This window comes from Haemaphysalis longicornis, unplaced genomic scaffold, assembly GCF_048455015.1.
Source record: "Haemaphysalis longicornis isolate Haplotype H1 unplaced genomic scaffold, Haemaphysalis longicornis Haplotype H1 scaffold_5, whole genome shotgun sequence".
NCBI lineage: Eukaryota > Metazoa > Arthropoda > Arachnida > Ixodida > Ixodidae > Haemaphysalis > Haemaphysalis longicornis.
In genome coordinates, this window is record NW_027526385.1 from 106,673,204 (window position 1) to 106,695,309 (window position 22,106).

The window sequence follows — 22,106 nt, forward strand, 5'->3', positions numbered from 1 at the left end:
CCTAGGTGATCCTAAGAGCATAAAACATGACGAACGGTGGTGGCCTTATTCATGCATACGACACATACAATTTCTAAATCCAAGTTTATTCCACCATATGTACAGAAGATGAATGCACTCGACTAGATTCTGTACAGGGAAGAAGTACAACGCCTTGACGTGGAAAGTATTTTAGCAAAGCTATACACGGTGCTATAGAGAAACAACACGTCCTCAACAGCTTGGGCCTGCTGTGTGGAATCGACTGCAGCACTATCTGCTTACATTTACATTTTTGTGAATTGTTGGCTGTGTGCTAACACAGAAAAAAAACTACAATGCGGCTACTACTGACCTGTACACCCCCGGAAAATTGTATTTCAGCTCAGCTACCCACGTGAAATGCTGGGGGCAAGAAAAGCACCACTGGCTTCCGGATATTCGAGGAGGAAAAAACAAAACAACAACAAAAAAAAAACAACCTTGCAAGGCACTAAGTGAAGCTATTGCTAACTGAAAGAGCTACAACAGGAATGCCTAAACGCGTGGCCTTGGACAGCATTGGTTTGGCCTTGGCTGCAAATGCGGATTGTCGCGCATTGTAATAAACACTAACTGCAACATATCACCCGGCACTTGAAATATTTAAACAGCAATAAACAAAAGTTTCATTGTAAACTTATTATTGCATAGAGGCCTGAGGAAAGTTTACACACAACTGCAGTTGCAAATAGAGCTGATGATTTTATGCACCCAGATTTTGCAAGCGTTTTATTGCCACATTTTCTGCCAGATTAGGTTTACATCGTAGAAGCATTATGAAAAAAAAATTAATAGAAGAAAGATGCTGCTCACAACCTTAATTTCGAATTAAAGCAACTCCTCAACACTGTGCAACCGAAAATTAAAAGAAAACGAATCGTGTGGAGTTCACAAACGTTACACACCAATTCAAGTGTTGCATAAAACTTGGTCAGTAATTGGTCAAAGTAATATTAAACTTGGTAAAATATTACTGAAGAACTTCTGAAAAATCTCTTTCTTAACCTTCCTTACCTGGGTACATGTGACATCTCGCTTTTTTTTAATATAGTATCCAGCACTTTACAAAATTTGTGAGTGCCTCAAAATCAACCCCCAAAAATTCAGACAATTGCGTTGAATAGTTAGGGAACACCCTTTAGGCAGAGTAAACGTTTTCATTTTTTAAACTTCTAGTTAATGTTTTCAAGAGTGGCGTGAAGTTTCTCCACACCTGCTCGTCTGCCTAGCGTGTGCAGTCTTGGCACATTCTTATTCTTTTTTATACCACCATCCATATCTTTATTGCAAGGGATATTAGCTAACGCCACTGCAAACCCCAGCGATCACAGCCATGTGACGTTCTGCACATTGCGACCTAGAATTCCTAACACACACACAGAAGTGGAATAAATATGTTGTATTCCCAACAAATCCAGGCTCGACGGCGCTAAACAAGCGACCACTACACCGTTGCGTTAACTCAAATTCATTGCCCACTGTAACAACCAAGAGCTAAGGCTTACCCACAACTAATAGAAACGAGTAACACAGAACAGGAGAAAAAACAAACAAAAAACCGGCATCGATCTAGAAATAATAACGAAGAACAGAGGAAGGAAAAACAAAAGAAAACGCACTGACCTCAATGCTACAGATACCACTCTATACATTTTGTACAGCAATTGTATCGTACCGCAGCGATAACAACGTCCGCAAACTCTACGCGATCCTTTTACAAATGTAAAAACCGGGGGAGGGGGGGGGGGGGGGTAAACCAAGGATAGGAACCAAGGTAAAGAAAGAGGGAGGGGGGTGGCAACAGGTAAGATGGGAGGGCGCAATCAGACAGGCTTGTAAGGTGTGGAAGGGTCATCGCGGGCGGCGTGTCGAAGGCGGATCATCTCGCAGGCAGCCTCGTACGAGGCAAAGTAGCACGAGGTGGTGGCCATAGCCTTGAGGGCGCTGGGAAGGTAGCCCTTGAAGTAGCCCTGCACGCCTTCCTGGAGGAGGATGCAGCGGATGCAGTGCAGAAAGCCCGTGTAGCGGCCAAAGCGCACGCCCTCCGCCGTGAAACCCTGAACCTGCAAAACGGGACGGGAGGTTTTCGATTCAGCAAAGGCAGCATTTTTAACAGCAGAGCTGTTTGAGCTTTTGGTTACCCTGCCCAACGTTACCAGGAAAAAAAAATACAGAGAAAAAAATACCGAGCGCATGTGAGCGTGCTCTTAGTGAGAAGCGCCCGGTGTCGTCCAGGCTTGTGCGTGGGCTGGCGCCACGCCAGGCACTCGCAAAAAAATACCACGAAACAATACCGAGCGCGTGTGAGCATACACCTCGTCGGAAGCAAGCACCTGGCATTGGCCACATAGACCTTTGAGAACAGTGCACACCGTTTGTGGTTTGACCTGTTGCGTGCTGTCTGTGCCTGAAGTGGAGAGCACAAACGCCGAGTTTGCACTACAGATACTGAGTTTGCGACGCTGGTTGCTGTGCTGAGAAATTCAAGTATACTTGACATCCTACTTGACGGTCAAAGCGAAGACAACGACTGAAGGTATCCAATTCGCGGAGGCCAACTACGATGTGGCAATAAGCACCCTCACCGTTCAATTTGGCTGGGCCGACATGCTTGTCGAGGACTACATTGATAGCTTGCTCGCCTTGTCCCCTGTGCGAAGCTCTGCGGATGTCGAAAAACTCCGAGGCCTCTACAACCAGATATCCCTCCGAGTAAACTAGTATCACTAAATAAAGGATTTTAGAGTATCGGCACTCTTTTCTCTCAATGTTATATGCCGCCAGGATTTTCATTGGTGTTTACATACGGGTGCAGTCATTTTGTTTCTGGGCGCCTCTCCTGTCTCTCTCTCTCTCTGCTGTGCGGACGCTAGAGCAGCCGGTCGCACTCTGCCCGTCACAACCGGCGGCGGTTTCGTTCGGAGAGATGGCAACACTGCAAGCCAGAAACAAAATGGCCCCCAGATGCTTCCGGGTGCACAAAGTGGCGGTACTCTTAAGCGTAGCTTATTTAGTGGTGCTAGTGTAAATGCGTTGAAAGGTCTGGGGGTAGCGGTAACAGAGTATGCGGTGGTTCTCCATCATGTACCAATGAAAGCCCTGCCACCCGACCTTGGGATCTTGTACCAGCAAAGGGTCAAGGAGGCATCCTCGTCAGACGAAACAGCAAGCTCGTTGGAAAGGGTGAGGCAAGTGAGCGAGATAGCAGCTCGTCGGAAAATGTCAAGCAAATGAACGAACTTCTGGACTTCCTCCGCATCCAGGTAGAGGTCCGCGAGGATGGGCAGTACGATTTTCCAAGTGCTCTGCAGCGGCGCAACCTTGACCGACAAGAGCTACCGCATTACAACGCAGATCCACCACCCGCCATGGCCTTGCCTGCGGTGCTGGTGCAGACGCTCTTGCCAACAGCACCTCGAACTTCGCGCCAGTATCGGGTCAGCTTTGCGCTGCATGCGACTTTGAATTTGACTGGGTGCCTCTTCAACTGCCTCTGTATTTCTGCGGAAGGGACGCCTTTTGGAAACATCCGAGTGCCCCACTGATGAGGCGATCGTTGCGCAGATACGTGCTGCGAACAGCGGTGACAGTGATGACTCTGACGACTTGGTTGCGCAGCCTACCCAAGTAGTGTCTTCGCCGGAGGCCCAACACATGACACAGTCCCTCAGGGACTTCGTTTCCGCCAAGGACCTTGCACTCAGCTAGGTGAAACAGCTATAGATGCTCTTGAGAAAGATGTGTGCCATCTTCGCGTGCAGCAAACAAAGCTGACCGACTATGGCTCCTTCCCTGAAAATAAGTAGTAGTAGTAGTATTACCTCGCTTGCATGCAAATAAAATGTTTTGATCTCTGTACTGTCCTTTTTTTTCGCAACTCGCTTATAACAATTATTCGTTATAATGCTGGAATTTTCATGGCACTTTAATAACTTTATAATAATAATATTAAGTGGACCAGACTATACTTCGACATTTTTTTTTTATTGCTGGAAACATTACTGGCCTGTTTATCGAAGATTTTTGATATAATAAAATGCGTTATTAAAATTTTACTTTTGAAACTGCCCCTGGGGTCAGTCAGGAGTGACATGAAATGCCACGACCTTTACACCAAGGGGTGCCAGTCTTTCCTGAGCCTTCTGTACCAAAACTCGTTAACCAAAAGATGCTTTCTGAATGTGTAACTCGAATGTGTTGGCAGAGTAAATACCGTATTTATTCGAATATAAGGCGAAGTTTTTTTCCAAAATGTGCGGTCTCAAAGTCATACTCCGCCTTATATTCGAAGCTCAGTATCCCAATATGACTTGATGACATAGGCTCAAGCCTATGACACGCATGCTTAGCATGCGTGTCCTTAGCATGCTTAGGACACGCATGCTTAGCAGTTACACGGGCAAAGTGTATGAACAAGAAATTGTGCACAACGCTTTTGCATTATGCGTGTTAATATTGAATTCACCACCCTCGTCACTCCCTTTTTGTGCATTTGTTTTGTTTCGTTGACCAATAAACTCTCAATACTTACATCGTTCACAAAACTACTGTTACGTGTCTGAAAGACAAATCTGTAAGCTACAATTTCATGCATAGCAATGCTAAATGTGTCCAGGAGCTCAAGAGAAAAAAAAAAAAAGGTTTCTGGAGGCACTCAAAAGTGGCCATTTTTCTGCGATCACGACAGAATTAAGGGGCTGCGAAGACAAAATACACGTTTGGTTCATTAAAGGTACTGCTTTGTCCCAATAACAGAGATACCAATTTTATCACAAACTTCAAACAAACAACCGAGATGTTAGGGGAATTCGTGAAGCTGTGGCCACTCCCTGGCCACTTTCTGGCAATTTCTCTATGACATCACAGAATCTTGTCTGTGCAATTGGGGGCAGCTGACCCTAGCCACCACCAAGGCACATGACCATGCAGTTGTGGTTGGGCCTCTATAGCTCTGTTTGATCACATCACTTGAATGCTAACGTGCAGATGTGGGGATCCTCTGGATCCCCTCACTCTCTCCCCACGAGAGTGGTGTTCAAATGGGCGCACTTTCCTGCACACGTGACGTCATCTCGCGGGCCGACACGCCGGCGGGCACCAATCACCCTGCCGCCGCTGTCACTCCTCCTCGCCCGGGAGCCAGCCTCCTTTCCCTCATGCCTTATGAGCGTGATACACGCACTTCGCTGCCTCTTTTGGCTCTCGTGCTCTTGGAGAGGAGGCGGAGAACGGGGGTGCTGCCCGTCCCCTTTCCACTGCTGCCGTGTCGCTCAGTCAGGGCCTGCTTTTGACCCTGGTCGAACGTGCGAGGCAGGCCTACTGCTACCTCGCGAGTGGCCCATGTGCAACCTCGGCAAAAGCCGCCCGTTTGGGCGGGGCCTTGAGGTACGCACCGATACAGCGTAGTTCTTAACCTTGCCTTGGTATTCATTATGCGCCGCACCTTTCAGTGAATAAACCTCCTGGTCCGTCCTGGCCATTTAGAGCCTGTCGTTGCCTTTGTCGGTGAGCCGAACCCATCACGGCGTACCCCTCGCGGACGTCGCGAATCTCTCTGGGGCATATTGGTAGGGGAATTTCGCGGGCGTGGTGAAACCCCCTGCATCCCCCTTCCCCCCAACCCCCGGCCCCCTTAGTCCCACTAAGCCCGCACAGTTAACACACCGATAGCTCTGTTTTTACTGCTGGCCTCTATTGCATCACACTCCGGTCCATATCCCGTCACGGTTATGCAAAAGTTACGAGAGTTACGCATTTGAAAGTTATATTTTGAATTTTCTCACTTAGAAAACACGTCTCGTGGCTGGACTGAAGCTGAGTGAGCTACCAGAGTTCAGTTCAGTTCAGTTCTTTCGAACCGAACAGAGTTGTATTTTGTCTTCACCGCCCCTTTACAACAACAAAGAACATATCACAGCTCTTTCTCTTTCACCCTCCAATCTCTCAGCTCAAGCACCGCATTCAGGAAAACACCAATTATGGCCGAATGGACAAGCAAGTGAATTACCGCAAGCACCTACCTGAAGTCTCTTCTTGATCAGGTCCAGAGGGTAGACAAGTGTCTTGGACACAAAACCAGCCAGGGCACCGCACGCCGCGCTCTGGCTTAACCCTGGCCAAGGCAGAAAGAAGGCGGCAGAGGACGGGCTCAAACTCAGTGGTAAGCAAACTGGCCTCCAGTTTAGTGATGAAAGAAGCAGGTTGCACTAAAGCTGAAAAAAATCAACTAAACGACAGTTAGCCTTTATTATGCAACTTTGCTGGCCTAAAAAAATACAATAAAAAGACCAATTTCTTCGGTGGGAAGAAACCCACCAGAAATGCAGATTCTAAGATGGACTCATTTAACTTGGCGGAAACCTGTACTGTGAGAAAGGAGGAAAATGGACTAGGTTTAACAATGTGGAAGAGAGAAGCCTGCACAAGTTTTATCTTCCAGCGGACTTCATTCAAGTATCTTCACTTACACCTAGTCTGCCAACGCAAAATTGATGCATTAAGAGCTAAAAAAAAGTTTTTGTAAGTCAGGTAGAAGCCATCTGTCACATCTGTCTTAGCTCTGTACTGTGTCAGCAGGACTACCATCTGTGTATTACGTAATGTGTACTTGTTAAAGGAGCACTGACACCAATTTTCGGCGTTAATATTATTGCACAGTTCGCTTCCTTCACTCAACATAATACCCTGGCTGAAATATGAGCGGCCTGCGACGCGAAGAACGTAGTTCAATTGGATCTCATTTATCGCGCCGACGGAGCAGCGCGCGGAGCGGCACTCAGCAAATGGACATCAGCGTGACGTCAATCCAAGAGCGGAAAAGAAGTGACGCGACAGCGCTCGTCAAAAACTCGTGACGTCCCTTCACGCGCGCGACCCCACGAGCGGCGAGCGGGCGCAACACCCTCTCAAGCGGGCGCCGGTGACGTCCGCACAAAGCGGTGACGTCTGTCGGGAGTCTGTCATATGCGCCGTTCGGGATGAAAGCGCGGGAATTTGATACAAACGATTTTCAGGCCGTTCAATGTAATTAACTATCGCGCGCTGAAGTATTTGAAGGGCTGTTTCGGGTTCGCCAGACCATTAAGCATCGATAAAAACAATAAAAGTGGAACATGAAATTTTCGTGTCAGTGCTCCTTTAAGATGTATGAAATTTTATTAAGTGGAATTTTGAACAGAGTACAGCTGTGAGGATGCCTTTTGAGCCAGTGTTGATTTTGCATTGAGTATTACCGTATTTACTCGCATAATCCTCGCACTTTTTTTTTCGGAAAAGTAAATGCGAAGTTAGGAGTGCGAGAATTAGGCGGGTAAAAAAAATTCGGTGCACAGTGCTGCCAATTTACCTCCTGCCGATTCCGCTAAATGTAGCGGTCGTTTTTTGTATATGTAAGGTCAGTGTTGCCAACAGCAGCTATTTCTTTTTATTTTATTATTTACAACGTAAACAGTCTCCCGTCGATCAGCGATCATGAAATCGCCGCCTTTGCTTTCTGGCGCGCGCCCTATCTCGTCATCTCGTCGTCGTCATGTGCGTGCCCTACCCCAGTAACGCACGTTGAAGTCGGTGACGCCGTAGTGCCTGCCCGCGGCGCGGTTGCCGTGTTCGATCGCGTACTCTATCGCCACAGAACAGGGAGGATTTTGCTATCGCTTTCAATTTGAAAGCGGCAGTGTAGCTGGCGTTCTTCCCCATGGCGAAGCGGCACCAAGCGCAAAACAAAGAGACCAAAAAGTTCTCAAAATGGCAGCGAGCTATCCACCATTGACGCGAGTGACTCACTGACTGCTGCTGCTCAACGACGGCACCACGACGATGACACGACAGCGGGCTGCGCGAACGCAGTCTAGTTGCGCGCACGCGAAACCGGCTCAAGGACGGTGTGAGTAGCGCGTTAAGGCGCCTATTAGGGAGTAGCCATGATGCAGGTTGTTAGGGCGCCTGGATGGCCTTGGATACACAGCGCTCTCCGCCGAACGGAGAGGCGGCGGGGGAGGGCGCGCGTTCGAGAGCGCGTGCACCGTGCGGGTTTCGCGAGCAGGCAACTTTCGCCGCTGCAAAGTTGGGGGTGCGAGGATTATGCGAGGAACCAAAAAATCTAAGTTTTGGTGGCCCACATTAAGGGTGCGAGGATTACGCGAGTGCGAGGATTACGCGAGTAAATACGGTACTTTCTGAAACAAAGGGGGAGAAATACAACAAAAGAATTGTGTACAATTTGAGAATTTCCTACTAATCAGTAAGCGTTCTTACTGCACTTCTGTTCCAGCGACCCCACGTTTGCTCGGTGGCACTGGAGGAACACGCCTCACCAAATCTGACTGCTACGAACCCATCTTAAATATTTTTCCGCTTTCGTTCTGTTATTTTTGTTAAGGCCTTGACGAGGCAATGTCACCAATACTTTGTTTAAAGTAATCGATCACGCATTATTGTTATACTATTATAACATCCACCAAACAGTCACTCATTTTTTTTTTTTTCATGCAGTGCGGCCCCACAGCAGGCTTCTCTGCACACACACATGCAGCGCGGAAAAGAAAGCTTCTACGTTGGCTTGAAGAGAATGGTTCTTTCTGCTCAAGTAATTTTTCGGTTCAATTGTCTCTAGTTGATTTGAAAGCTTCAATCATCTATATTTACACTACAGCAAAACCTCGTTACAAGAGACACTCAAGGGACCCGAGAAACATGTCTCTTGTAACCAAGGTCTCTTGTAACCCAAAAATTCTGAAAACAGTGCGGAGTCGAACATGACCACTTTGTTATAAATCAATTAATCAGACAGGTCGACAAAAAAAATTTTCACTACAGCTTAAGAAAGTCTTTCACAGTGGTTTTAGAGCCTGCAGATTATATTAGCTTCATTCCCAACTTTTGTAGGTAAAGCACTTTTGCAGGTAAACTGCCCACACTTTCTCTCCCACAATACCCTCGTCATCATTCTCGTTCTCTGGTTCATCCTCTAGAGCACCATTTACTTGCGTGAGGATCGCACGATCTGTAGGCTCCACAAACACACAAAGTCCTCATCTGCAGACACAAACTCCTCAAAAGTTTCTGGAACCTCTGCAGTCTTTTGGATGCATACCCAAGCTTCATCTTCAGGGCAGTTTGCCACAAGGTCCTTCATATAAGGTCCCCCTTTCATCGTGTCTCTTCTAAATAGTGAAGAATTTAGTTGTCCTTAGTAATCACGTCTCTTCTTGGCAATGTCGCTAACATGGTGAACACAGGAAAACCAACCAAACCATTTTCAAATGTCTCTTGTAACCAAGTGTCTCTTGTAGCAGTGTCTCTTGTAACGAGGTTCTACTGTATTATGATTAATTTTCTTTACTTCGTCACTTCTGTACTGGCGTGCAGATACAAGGTGTTAAAGTTTAGCGTTACGTGCAGACCTTGCTGTGCGCTCCCTAAAGAATGCTTCCAAATTAAACAACCGTGCCAGTATTCAAATGCTATATAGCGCCTTCATGAGCAAAAAAAAGGAGGAACGGGTAAACAGCTGCACGCTATGAGCCTTGCTGAGACAACAAACTGAATAAAAGTTGCCATTTTTAACGTAATATTGAAGCAGTAGCTTTCCCTATTCTCCACACCCCCACGCATGTTCAAACACTCAAAACTTCTATCAAGCCTCAGCTAGGTTAAAAACTCAACGCAACTGTCATTGGATACATAGAAATGTGCCCTCTTATATTATCATGGAAATTAGAACAAGCCACTGAAAACTTCCCAGTCTTAATTTTTCACCAACCACCAACCGACTCTCATTCTCATTTCCTTCGCTGAGCCACAAAAGCAGAACCAGTGCCAGGATGACCAGGTGATACATTGTTCTCTCAGTGACCATGCCTTTGCATACTGCAAAAGCTCATGTTGTATTTAAAACTTGCCATCGTGCTCTGTTGAAGCATTGCCATGTTCTAGGACTTCGAAAAGACATGGATGAGCAGTCATAGTGAGTCCGTGTGTGTTTTTTGCGAGTGCAAGAGCAACATGAAATGTGACGACAGAAGGACATAATGCAAAAAATAGTTTTCTGGTAACGGTCAAAACATGACCAGGCAGCAGTGGCAGCTGATTAAGAAGTTGTACTAGTTTTCACAAAAAGCGGCTCCGAGTGTGATAGAAGAAGTGAGAGGGGCTGTACCATTTGCCTGGGTAATCTTTGCGACAGCTCACTGCAGTAGAACCTCGAATATACGACTTTCTCTGGACCGTGAAAAAGCATTTTTAGATGCGAGAGTTGTGAAATCTAAACGGCAATTACGCTTATATGTAAATACAGTTTCACACGATGCAATTGGAGAAAAGTTGAATGTAAACTACAAACTAATGCTCTGACGGGCTCAAAAACCCAAACCACTAAAAAACGTCAATGCGAAAAGAATAATGGAGTGCAGGTGCCAATCATGCAGTATGAAAACAAACCTTTTACAGCAGTCCACTGCCAGTTTCTCGCTGGTCAGTGCAAATCGTGGCACACGCAATCACTATGAACATATGTGGAAGCCTGAGGGGATCCTGGGGTCGGAGCCATTTCGCAATCACTAGGTTTGTGCCGTTACGCAGTGCTTTTCTCCTCTATCCACGAAATGTTGGCTCGTCTCGGCACCACTGTGTAAAGCCAAGAAGACTTCTCAAGCTCATACCTGAGGTGAAGGCTGTAGCAACCGTTGTGGCGATAAAACATTGTCAGCCTGACGGCCGCTCCGCCCTGGTATTGGGGCTAGCCTCACCTCATTGGCCTGTTTGAATGATTCCCGAACCCCCCTCTTGCCGGGACGCAAATGCACCCTGCGCAGGGGTCCGTTCGGGGAGACGCTTCCAGGACGCTAAAGGCGTTGGCCGAAGGCATGTGACGCTTACTTTACCAACTGGCGGCAGCCCTGTTGCGCTGGCGAAAGCCCGCCAGCCCCTCTGGCTGCTGGCTCATGCCTTAGGTCACTCCTGTTGCTCCGACCCGACTTTAGCTTATATGTAGGCTGATGCTAACACTTGACAATCACGCCGTGCGGTACGCGCCTGTGAGCGAACGGGCCGCATTTCCCGCGCCGCTGCGAGCTGATCTGGCCAGCATAGCGACGCACGCACACAAGCTGCGCACTGGATTTTTCCCTGACCAAAGAGCCCAGTGGCTCTCCGCACTGACGGCACGCATACTTGCGCGTGGTGCCCCATCACCCCTTTCCCCTAAAAGGAAGTACGTACATGTAAACCGTGTAGCTGGGATGTTGGCGTAAAATAAACATCTTCTCTTCGTACGCTGGGCATATTCTTGTGTCGCCCCCTACTTCCCCTGCCCAATAGAGGCGGTATTGAGTTGGCACGATGGCGTTTCAGTATCGTGAGCATGCTCACCTAGCTAAAACCCACGGTGGTTCCTCGCAGTGTGCATGCCTTGTTCGATGCTAGGGGTGTGCATATTGTGAGGTAGAGAGACCACAAGGCTCAGCGTGTCAGTGTAATCTTGTTCTCAATTCGCTGCTGAGTGGGTGAAACAAACACTGCCCTAGCGACCGCTGCACAACAAGACAAGAAGAGATGCTAGCAAGGAGAAGGGGAAAGCAATTGTGCAGAGGAGCAGGCAGCTACTAGAGGGGAGAGATTTGAAAGATAAGACGGAGAAGAAAGCTATGTCGAAGAGAACCAGTTGAGCGGGCTCAAGGTCCGTGGAACAGACCGGCAGAACTTTCATTTCATTCACCTGTCGGTAGCGCGCTTTGCGTGGGTCGTCGGGTAATGCGGTCAGGCATGAAAATTGTGGTGGATAACTGAGGTTTCTAATGCATTGCTTCTACAGGGACTTTCCTGGAACTCAACTAGCCTGTCGTAAAAGCCCGGTTGTTGTAAAACCCAGGGACGTATAGCCGAGGTTCCACTGAACATGGTTTTGACGCGCACTGCGACGTCTGCAAGGCCAATGTGGTGACTAGCCTGCTTTGGAGAGCAGTGACCTTCTCACCGGTGACGTGGCTCTCGGGGTGGAGCATCATCTCCCAGAGCTGGAGGAAGCCGTGGTAGAAGGCAAACTGGAAGCCGGACAGGGGCCCAATCTGCAGCAGGGTGGGCAGCAGGCCGCGGTAGAAGGCCCGCCCGCCCTCCTGCCGCCACATGCACACCACCGCCTGCCCCAGTGAAGGGTACGTCTGCACAGGGGAGAGGGGGCGCTCACTCTCTCTCTCTCTCTGTATCGCTGGGAGGAGGAGGAGGAGGAGGAGGAGAGAGTTCCTCAGGAAGATTACGATCGGGGTTGAATCCTCTTCGCGAGGAATTGGAGAGTACATGGAATGCAATGACACCCAATGGGTGCATGCAAACATGCACAACACTGAAGTGACGCATTGACACATTGCTCCATTGATACATTGACATGACATGACATGACACATGACGTGATGCACTGTCTACCCATCAGCCACTGTGTGTTACGAGACGTAACACCACACTCTTACCCTCTACCTAGCTCAGTGGCAGGCTGCTTTTTACGAAGAACAGGATTGTGCGCCCACTCACCATTTAGCTCTGTGCGATTGGTACTAGTGGGGGCGCTGCCCGTTTAGCAAGTGCAAAGGTGATGCGTTGTTACTCTTTTACCAGAAATTTCTTACTCTTTTAGGCCAGATGTACATAAAATCCAGTAATTAGAGGTTGTTTTTATTGAAGTGTTCGGGAACTGAAGCACAATTGAATAGCACAAGCCACACACGGTGCCCAAACTACCTTGGACGAAGTGGCAAATTTAACGACTGTCAGCTGCTCTTGTTCGCAAATAAGATACAATGCACTGTCTCTTGGTGCAATGATAATTCCAAAGAATCTGACTATTAATAGAACTGCAATAAAAAAAAGGATGTTCTTTAACCATAGAAAAACAACACCCGTCACTGAGGCAAACATTTTTTTCCATGTCCGCAAGCAGATGCACCACAGTACCCCCCCTATTACTATCATAAGGCATTCTGTACTACTCAGAGCAGCTGAATCTGCGTAAGCAGTGGAAAATGTACTTCATGCATTTGTTCGTGCACGTTTAGTCTGATACCTTTGAAAGAGAAATTAACCCCGCATTTTCGCATTTCACGCTAAGCAAGTTGCCATGTGGGTCGCACTGGAACAACTACACCCTGTAAAAACAGCGATCCAACACCCGCACCGTCACACATTGCACAATAGTCCCACACAGGTGCATGTGCAACCCAGCAGTGCAGCGGACACACCACCGTGAATGCTCGCCACTTTGTTCACTCTTCCGTAGCTACAGACACCGCCTTGCTCTTCTCAGCTAAGCCTTGGCACCGTACAAGTGCAGTGTTCTCCTTGCTTCAGCAATCTACACCTTCTAGTGCAGAAAAGATGCGAGGTTTTTGGAAAGCACAACAACAACTGTCACAGAAGACCACGCAAAACTCAGCGACTTCTAAGCACAGGTGTCTTTTGTTTGGGCCACAAGACAGGCTTCACCTACAAAGCAGAAAACACAGATGGCAGTCTCTGTAAATGCTTTCGCAGCAAGTGCTGCAACAGAAAAGAGGGAGTAGGGGGACTGGACGGTGCTGGTTACAGTGTCGAGAAAAGTACGGAACTGTTACAGCAGAATCTCTCTATTGCCATTAACGTTTCTCATCGTTGTCTTTTACCGTTCAGTGCTCATCTTCCCACTCATGAGGACTATTGGCCTGTCTGTCAAGGACACCTTGATCTGAACTCTTTTTCCAACAAAGAGTGGACTAAAAATACGTGCTCTCTCTCTCTCCCTGTCTTTATGTCTCCATCGTGACTTTTACCAGGAGTGGGTCATCTCCGAAAGTGAGAAACAGGTCGCCATGACTTGGACAACAAGGACAAATATTCCCTTAGGGTCAGGCACCCAACATTCCATGGCAAAAAAAAAAAAAAGAAAAAAAAAGCAGCAGCAGTCTTTTTACCACGGTGTTCACAGCCACTCTGCTGAACGATTAGAAAAAATTAAATCACATGAAAACCTACAACCACACTGCCTCGATAATATACGCCGTTAGTGAAAGTGTTTTCGAATCTCAGCCCCATGTGCATACCACCCCCCTTCTAACAAGGCGTGTCATCGTAGCATCAAGGTTATGAAAACCGAACTTTGCTGAACATTCATTACAAAAACTCCAAATTATGGGGTTTACGTGCCATAGCTGCTCTTGGACTATGAGGCATGCCATACGGGAGGGCTCCAGGTTAATTTTGACCCCCTGGGGATCCCTCAACGTGCGCACCAGTTTTTGCTTCTTGCCTTGATCTGAAAAGTGGCCACCACGACCATACTGAACCTGTGTCCTTGCGCTCAGTAGCACAACGCCTCGGCCACTGCCTTTAACCCCACCACTTGCGCAATAATACTTGTTTTTCAAGTAAGGATAGACTGAATGACGAATGTTCCCCAATGCCTCCACGGCATTTCCACTGTGGCTAGACAGAAACAGCCGTGAGCAGCTGATTATTACTTCAACTTTCTCTTGACAGACGGCAGGCCACTCCCACTGTCTGTTACAAAACGACAAGGCAGGGGACACCAAGGACTACTTTTAGCAGCGAAGCTGTTATTGGTTGAGCCTTTCATGGGACGAGGCGTGGTAATGTGGGAGCAGAAAGGCGGAGCCAAGGAGAGGGGTGGACCAAATGGAGAACGCATGCAGGAACGCACATATACATACAGGTGCACTTGGCAATCATTTCTTCAATGTTTGGAAAACGGGTAAAGTCGCGCACTCTCCAGAAAAAGAAGCCGCCCGTCACCAGTGAGAGTTGGCGTGCGTATGGGAATCGATCTGCTGCTGGCTTTCAGATCTATGAAGCTTAGCCTCGCCATTAGGGAAGAAGGCCAGGCAGCTTTGCTGTTAACATCAGTGTTTGCGACGTTAGGCCAGCGATGCTTGTCTAGTTATTTTCAGGAAGCTTTGCAACTTCGCATTTCGAACAGCTCTGCCTAGAGCCCGCCTTGGGGCTGGATAGGAGGACGTCCACCCACCTTGGGCTCCATCTGTGCCACGAGCCGCGTGCGGATGACGTCAAAGGGATGCGCCACGGCCGTGGCGATGCAGCCCGAGGCAAAGCCGCACGCAAAGTGGGCCCCCGTGTTCCACTGCTGCCACCGGCCGGGACCCAGGCCCTCCTCAAGGCGCCGCGTCAGGTACTCCCACGAAGAGAACTGCACCCACAGCAACCACCCCCCCGGTCAGTGCAACGGCAACATGACGCTTCCTTCGGATGAATCATTACTGGAATAAGTGTAGAACATTTCAGCAATTTCAATCTTCACAATCACATGACTAGCTCTACAACTGCACGCAAAGTCGAAGTCCTTCGGCTTACTATACGCTGAATAATTTGAAGATACCGTTGATTTTACAGAAAGCTTAACAGCATCCTCTAGTCACTGCAGTGGACATCCCAAACAGCAGAATGTCCTACTGGAATGTCCTTACACTACTCCAAGTGTACTTGACCTGTGGACACCCCTGCGGCTGTCGTATCTATCTGACTCTCGTCTCCTCTTTTGAGAAGCATCTAGCTCTAGTGAGGTACAGTCTTCGTAAAAATTTTCTAGGCCAGGCTTTTCTCAATTGCACAGGCTGCAAAAAATTCAATTACGCCCCGAGCGAGGCTGAAACGTTTTATGCCGGGAAGCTACAGAAAACAGCTTTTTTTCTTACCGTCATAAAACATTTTTGACGCATTTACCGGTAAAGCTTATTCTTTGAACTCTTTGTGGTCGAGACGGCTTAGAGCTGGCCCAGAAAATCTTGACAAAGAGTGTAAATCAAAAATGCACTAGAGCAAAAGTTAGCATTCGATGGACACGACCTGTAGTCTGAACCACTTTTGGTTCTCTCCATAAAGTTTTCTCTCTCTCTCTCTCTCTAATCACAAACCACACAACAAGAACAAAGGAGCGTGTCACCTGTGCATGGAAACCTTGCACTGCTTGCTCGTAGGACCAGATAATGAACAAAGTTTAAGGTGACAGAAATCAAAATGAGCAAACAGTTGGTATCCCAGGTATGCTTTGGGTAATGCAGGGTGCCAACTTACTGGAGTCGGTGGTCACCTAATTACTATTCAAAGCAGCCAACCTGTATGCACAAGCAAAGAGCTCTCTACCTACCCTGCATCACGCCTCTCCGAGTTGATAGGAAAGCCTACAAATACTGCAGTAGCAAGAAGGGGGAAGATTTCGATACGGACTGCACCTCACAGCGATGAATAAGGGATACGGAAGATGGTGTTACTCCTTACACCATTACCTTCCACTGCACGTTCCAAATGCATGATGGGTTATTGTGGGAAGCATAGAGATTTCATATAGCGAAGGGTTGCCCTCTGGATTTTAGCATTTTAGAGCAAAGCTGTTACAGGCTAGGTTCTTACCAAAACTGCGGGCATCAACAGGGTACGTAGAAAAGCTAATGTCGACAAAATTTAATCTTGCGGCAAAGCCAGCTTTATGATGAATGCTCTTAAAGATTTCATCTAACTTAGGTATCTTGAAAAAAAAAAAAAAAAAGAAGACAAACTGGTCGCTGCGATGACTCCACCATCAGCCCGAGATTCATTTATTCATCATGGTTAGCTGAGAACGAAGTTGTAAACATTCCACATTTCCTGTCTGCCGTCATTACATGACCATCAATGCAGGGAATGTGGTTACAAAATTGGCTGTAACTCTTGTTTGATCGAAACTATCCCCCCAAAAATTATATGACGACTGAGCACTGCGACGACTCCAACATTACGCCCAGTTTCATCCACTTTTCATAATTAGTTACTTCACAGTGAGGTTGTAGATACTGTGGAATTTCAGTCTGCGATCAATATAACATTGGGCTTCTATGAGAGGGACACAAACAGCCCCATGTCTCTGTTCACTGGAAAAGAAAGCTCTAATTCTTCCAAGTTTCATTCAGCTAATTAACTAGGAAGTGTGCTCAATAGTAAATTACAAGCAACGTGTTTGTTTTGCGCACTATTTGGGCTGCGGCTAACTCTGCTGGCAATCCTTCGTCACAGAGTGGAAGGTCAGTGACTTTTCACTTTGTTTCCGTCTAGTGCTGCAAACGGCACTGGGTTATGAATAAATCGACAACCGTCACCCACACAAGCCAATCACAGCAGTGAAGCCCGTGAGCTCGTCAAATGGCTGCAGCCAGAGTTTATTTTGCAGCAGAAGGACTGTCAATTTGGCTAGTTCGTACTTGTTCATGGTCAAAAAAAAAAAAATAAAACAGCGCAAAGCCAATGAACTCCCTTCTTTTTCTAGTTCGCCGTCTTTGCGCTGCTTTTTTTCCATCACGAAAAACTTTATGTTGCAGGTTGGTGTCTCCCACACAAGCTCGGTTGGGGGTTGCCACAAAATGTTTACAGCGTCAATCCCTCCAAAAGAAGGGAAAAAAAATTCTTCGAGGCAATTAAGTCTGCTTACGTGCTTCGTAGGTGAAAGCATCAAGGCTTTCCCTGGCGACACTTACTAAAATCTTCTTTTACTCTGACATTATGTTTGAACATCTGTCGTTTGTTTGCCTTTTGGCACAAATTACTTCGACAGACATTTCCCCCGAAACAGGGATCTCCATGGCTGGCATGCAGCTGTTCCATTCACATGACGTCATGTGCCCTGTCACACGATGTGACATCAGCACCGCACAAACTGAATTAACGGTCGTTCAACCGCTGACAATGCGCACATGCAGCACAATCGCAACGCACTCGGCTCCTACTCTATAGACCTAGGTTCGATTCTGATACGAACTGAAGTGCGGTTTTTATTAGATCCTTACAACAGCGACCATTTCCTCGGACAACAGCAATGCCAGTTTTTCACACAATGGGGCACTTACGACTTTCCCCCTAAAAATAGGTGGTCTGAATTTGGAGCAGGAGACACTGAAGCTACTCCTGAGCTATAAAGCGAGCGCCGTGACGAGGGGCTGGAGTATAACTGAGGCCTTAAGGGGGCACACTGGTCTTGAACACTTTTTTTTTTTTTGTTTTCCAACCAATTTGGACGAAACTTCATGGGCTTGTTCAGTTTTTTTTTGGCTGATTTCAAATATCTAATTAGTTTTGATGAGGGATAACTAGTTTCCGAGTTAGTTAAAAAATTCCCTTGATTGTTCTTGAGAACAATAGGAAAAAACTATCAAACAAAAGATTACCAGCAAGACATGAATAGATACCAGAAGTTGTGTAGAAGGAAATATGGGAAGCAGTTTTTTTGTTTTGCAATCACATACACGTTCACATCAATCTAACGTCTAAGTTTGAACTCCTCCTGCTAACCAATTAAAAGTAATGCTAATTAAACAACTACTGAGACACAAAATGCAAAATTTGCTTCCCATGTTGCATGGTTTTTAAACATTCAGCTTCACAGTGCAAAAGATGATCTTCCTAGCTGCGCTACACGCTGGGATGTACCTCTCGAGAATATATTATCATTGCCATACCACTCGCGGCAAAAAAGTCGGGAATTATGAGAAAATAATTATGTCTTTGTTGAAATCAAGCCTCTGTGGCTTTTATAAGTACCTGGTACTGTTCCACGTACAGAATTTTCGGAGGAAAAACTGTGCAAATCAAGAAAAAAGTGATACCTAAAAAAATGCTTTTTTTAGGCAATTTTTTGGCCCCAAGGATCCAGGTGACCCCTTGAAGTACCCCGAATATGTGCCTAAATCTCAAACACTAGGCAGGCAACCCCTTCTTTCTACCACTTCCGTCAGCACAGCAACATCTGTAACTTAGGAAGAAATCCACAATTTGGAGCAAACCGCAAAGCCTAGCCCTGTGTAGAAAGCCAACACTTTAGGAAAACTATAAGCCAGTATTCTATTCTTCATTACTGTGTGCATACATTTTGTAAGAGTGCACACATGTTTCAGACTAGACAGATCGTCAGACGGCTTTAGGTAGGGAACGTTTCAAGTCTTCCAACAAGAAGTCTCACACCAGGGGCCGTGTTTTGCTGCACCCGTACGTATAAGTTCCCGCTTAAGAATAAGAGGCCAGTAATTCGAAGTCGGTCACGGCAAATAAGCCAGTTGCCGGAAAATTCGACGGAAATGTTACCTCACCCGAGCGCTTATTCCGGTTTCAGGCAAACGAATTATTACCTAGACAGCACTTAAATTGTAGTTGAGAACTTATTCCTACACTTATCGCGTTCGGGCCCATTCAAACTGCCACACTGACCCCTTTCAGACACTATGTATAAAAAGAAGTAGGAGTAGAAACATTGAGAGACGCTATCATGTGCTTCAAGGGACCATAAAGACAAAGTGCAAGTTTCTTTCATTCGAAATATCGTTCCACCAGAGTAATAAGCTAAATGATAACGTAAACAGATGCAATAAGGCTGGCCAACCAGCAAATCCTTAAACTCCCTTACGACATCACAGGTGTGAATGACCCGCCGCGGTGGCTCAGTGGCTAGGGCGTTGCGCTGCTGAGCACGAGGATGCGGGTTCGATTCCCGGCCGTGGCGGTCACTTTTCTGATGGAGGCGAAAACCAAAAATGCCTGTGTGTACAAGATTTCGGTGCACGTTAAAGATCCCCAGGTGGTCAAAATGAATAAGCAGCCCTCCACTACGGCGTGCCTCATCGCCTGCGTTGTGTCGACACGTTAAACCTTCCAATCAATCAACAGGTGTGAATGCCACCAATAAAAGCCACTACCAACAAACATGATAGACATGATAGAGAACGTACTGATACCTCTGGTTCCACCCCACTGCATCACTTTAACACTAGCATGGCCATGACATGCTGAATGATCTCTGAATAGTATCAAATGACGCCACCTTCGTGCTTTAGTAAATAAATCTGATAAATGGGCGCAATTGGATAGCCGTCGGCTTTAGAACGCCAAGGACCCAGGTTCGATTCCGACCACCGGAAGCGTTTTTTTTTTCTTTTGAGGTGCTTGATACGCCTTTGCTTATCATCATTGTTTCGTGAAATCAACTGCGCAAAGTTGGCTTTCCTGCAGAGCGTTTTCGCGCACGGTCGCCAAAGTTGAGCCAATGAAAGCTTCTGGAAAAGAAATAATCAGATGCACGTCTTCTGCACGTCGCGTGCGTCTCCAGCCGTGTTAGGATAATCAGATGCACGTCTTCTGCACGTCGCGTGCGTCTCCAACCGTGTTATGAAAGGCGCCAACGACGCACCGTCGTCCGAGCTTTGAAGAGCTGTAAGGCGAACGGAACATCCCCTCCGCTACGGTGCCGCCAAGGTCAGCTGTCGGAAACAACGCAGTGGGATGCGCCGTTTGTTGACACACGGCGCGCTGGGGAAAACAGTCGGAAGAAACGCAGACTTCCCCGCTCACCTGAACTCCTCCGTAGACGACGGACAGCATCTGGGCGGGAACGTGGCCTTTCCAGAATGCTGCGACGCCTTCCTCGCGAAGAATGCATAGCGTACCGCGCCAGACCCCCTTGTACTTGGCAGTCGGGTGGGACGCCTTGATCGGGTCCAGCTGTAGCTGCGACCGACAAAACACACGTCCGAGTCAAGCGTTTTCGAAGTCGAAGAACACCGTAATTCGCGCGCATGTTTACGTCATATATGTGTCACAGCTTATCGGCATCAGCCGGCGCAACGACCTTAGATAAACGCGTGCGTCCGTCCCCGATATGCATACATTCGCCCGACCATGTGGTGGAACGCGCGATCTCCGCGCTCGTTGCACCGTTGTGAGTTCGTGTAAACGACGCTTCGGCTAAGCAGAAGCTTTTTCATCTCACAATATAACGAGAACATGATTGAAAATCCGTTCTACCTTCCCAACTCGGGCTTTTAAAGGTTCGATTTGACCTTCAAGGCGCGTGCAACCCGTCGCGATCGCTGCGTTTCGCTACCGCTCTGCTTTGAAATCCGAGATCGTGCGCAACGGAATGCAGGGTAAAAAAAAGCAAGTGAATTTCTAACACTGTAACGTGGCGTTACGTTCACGTAAACTCACCTGGAATCGAATTTTGACGACATCGAAGGGCTGGCAAACGAAGCGCGTGAAAAATCCGCTGATCGCGCCGGCGACCATGTGATCGACGTTCCCGAGATCGTCCTTTCCGCCCGCGTGTCCGGTCATCTAAAGCGGGCATCGATGCGTTCTTTGGTCGCGAACGTGCAGCTACGCCCCAAAAAGGATTCCGCGTCTGGAAGGTCAGTCGGGTGGCGATGCGCCGTTCGAACACGCGAACACCTCGTACCTGCCGGCCGCCATGCTGGGCAACTCGCGTCGTTGAATGGCCGTTGTCATAGCGACGGTGCCCTGGCGGCGACGCCAACCGAGCAACGGAGCACGGCTAGCAAAATTTAAAAATTTATTAAAAATAAAAAAAAAATGCAAAAAAGTAAGTGCAATGATGGCACTAAGGTTTTTCTGAACGTCAAAAAATAGTTAGTCGAGCCAACATGTTTGTTATCCTTGGCTTGAAAGTGAACGGACGATGCAGCCGTTGATGTTCAAGTCGCACGCTAAAGTGGACGTTACTAGCTCCCTGCTTTTTATATTAGCATAAAACACGTGCTATAATACAACTTTTTGAGTAAAATGATCTTTGGTGTGTCAGGGTACTATGTTTATCATTGACCAAAATTGGCAACGAGCCCGTCCGGTGCTTGTGGTGTAGTGGTTATCACATCCGCCTAACACGCGGAAGGTCCCAGGTTCGATCCCTGGCAGGCACAGGTGTTTTTTTTCCTCTGAGTTTTTAAGTGTGTTGTTGAATCTCTTTGTTCTGTAACCTGACTTGGAGCAGCGGGGTTCCGCTGACCCCAGGTGGTCCGCGAGCCTCCCTCGAAACTTTTCCACCCGCCGTTCGTTTCTCCATTTTGCCAGCACTTTCTTGCCCCGCAAAAACGTGGCGTCGCCGCATTACATGTACGCTAAGTTTCTCCGTGTAGCACATATTTTAACAACCACATTTTTGGACAACACGCCAGCTCTGAAAAAAAAAAAAAGGACAACGAATGGGTAGCATATCAGTGTTTTGAAGACCTTTCGATTCAAGAGCAAATTGTCTACCATTATGAGGCGCATCGTCATTA

General features: G+C 47.4%; 1 protein-coding gene and 1 non-coding gene across 2 annotated transcripts; one reads left to right on the top strand and one right to left on the bottom strand.

Annotated features, from left to right (window-relative positions):
• Positions 1-67: 67 nt before the first annotated feature.
• On the bottom strand, positions 68-21,298 carry LOC144138667 (mitochondrial thiamine pyrophosphate carrier-like). Its single transcript, XM_077671055.1, has 6 exons — positions 21,019-21,298; positions 20,383-20,538; positions 15,026-15,205; positions 11,993-12,176; positions 6,042-6,133; positions 68-2,084 (listed from the first exon to the last, which is right to left on the bottom strand). The coding sequence occupies exons 1-6, from the start codon at positions 21,142-21,144 to the stop codon at positions 1,845-1,847; spliced, it is 978 nt and encodes a 325-aa protein (XP_077527181.1). The 5' UTR covers positions 21,145-21,298; the 3' UTR covers positions 68-1,844.
• A 375-nt stretch (positions 21,299-21,673) lies between these two features.
• Trnav-aac (transfer RNA valine (anticodon AAC)) lies at positions 21,674-21,746 on the top strand. Its single transcript has one exon. It is a non-coding gene; the product is annotated as a tRNA-Val (tRNA).
• Positions 21,747-22,106: the final 360 nt, after the last annotated feature.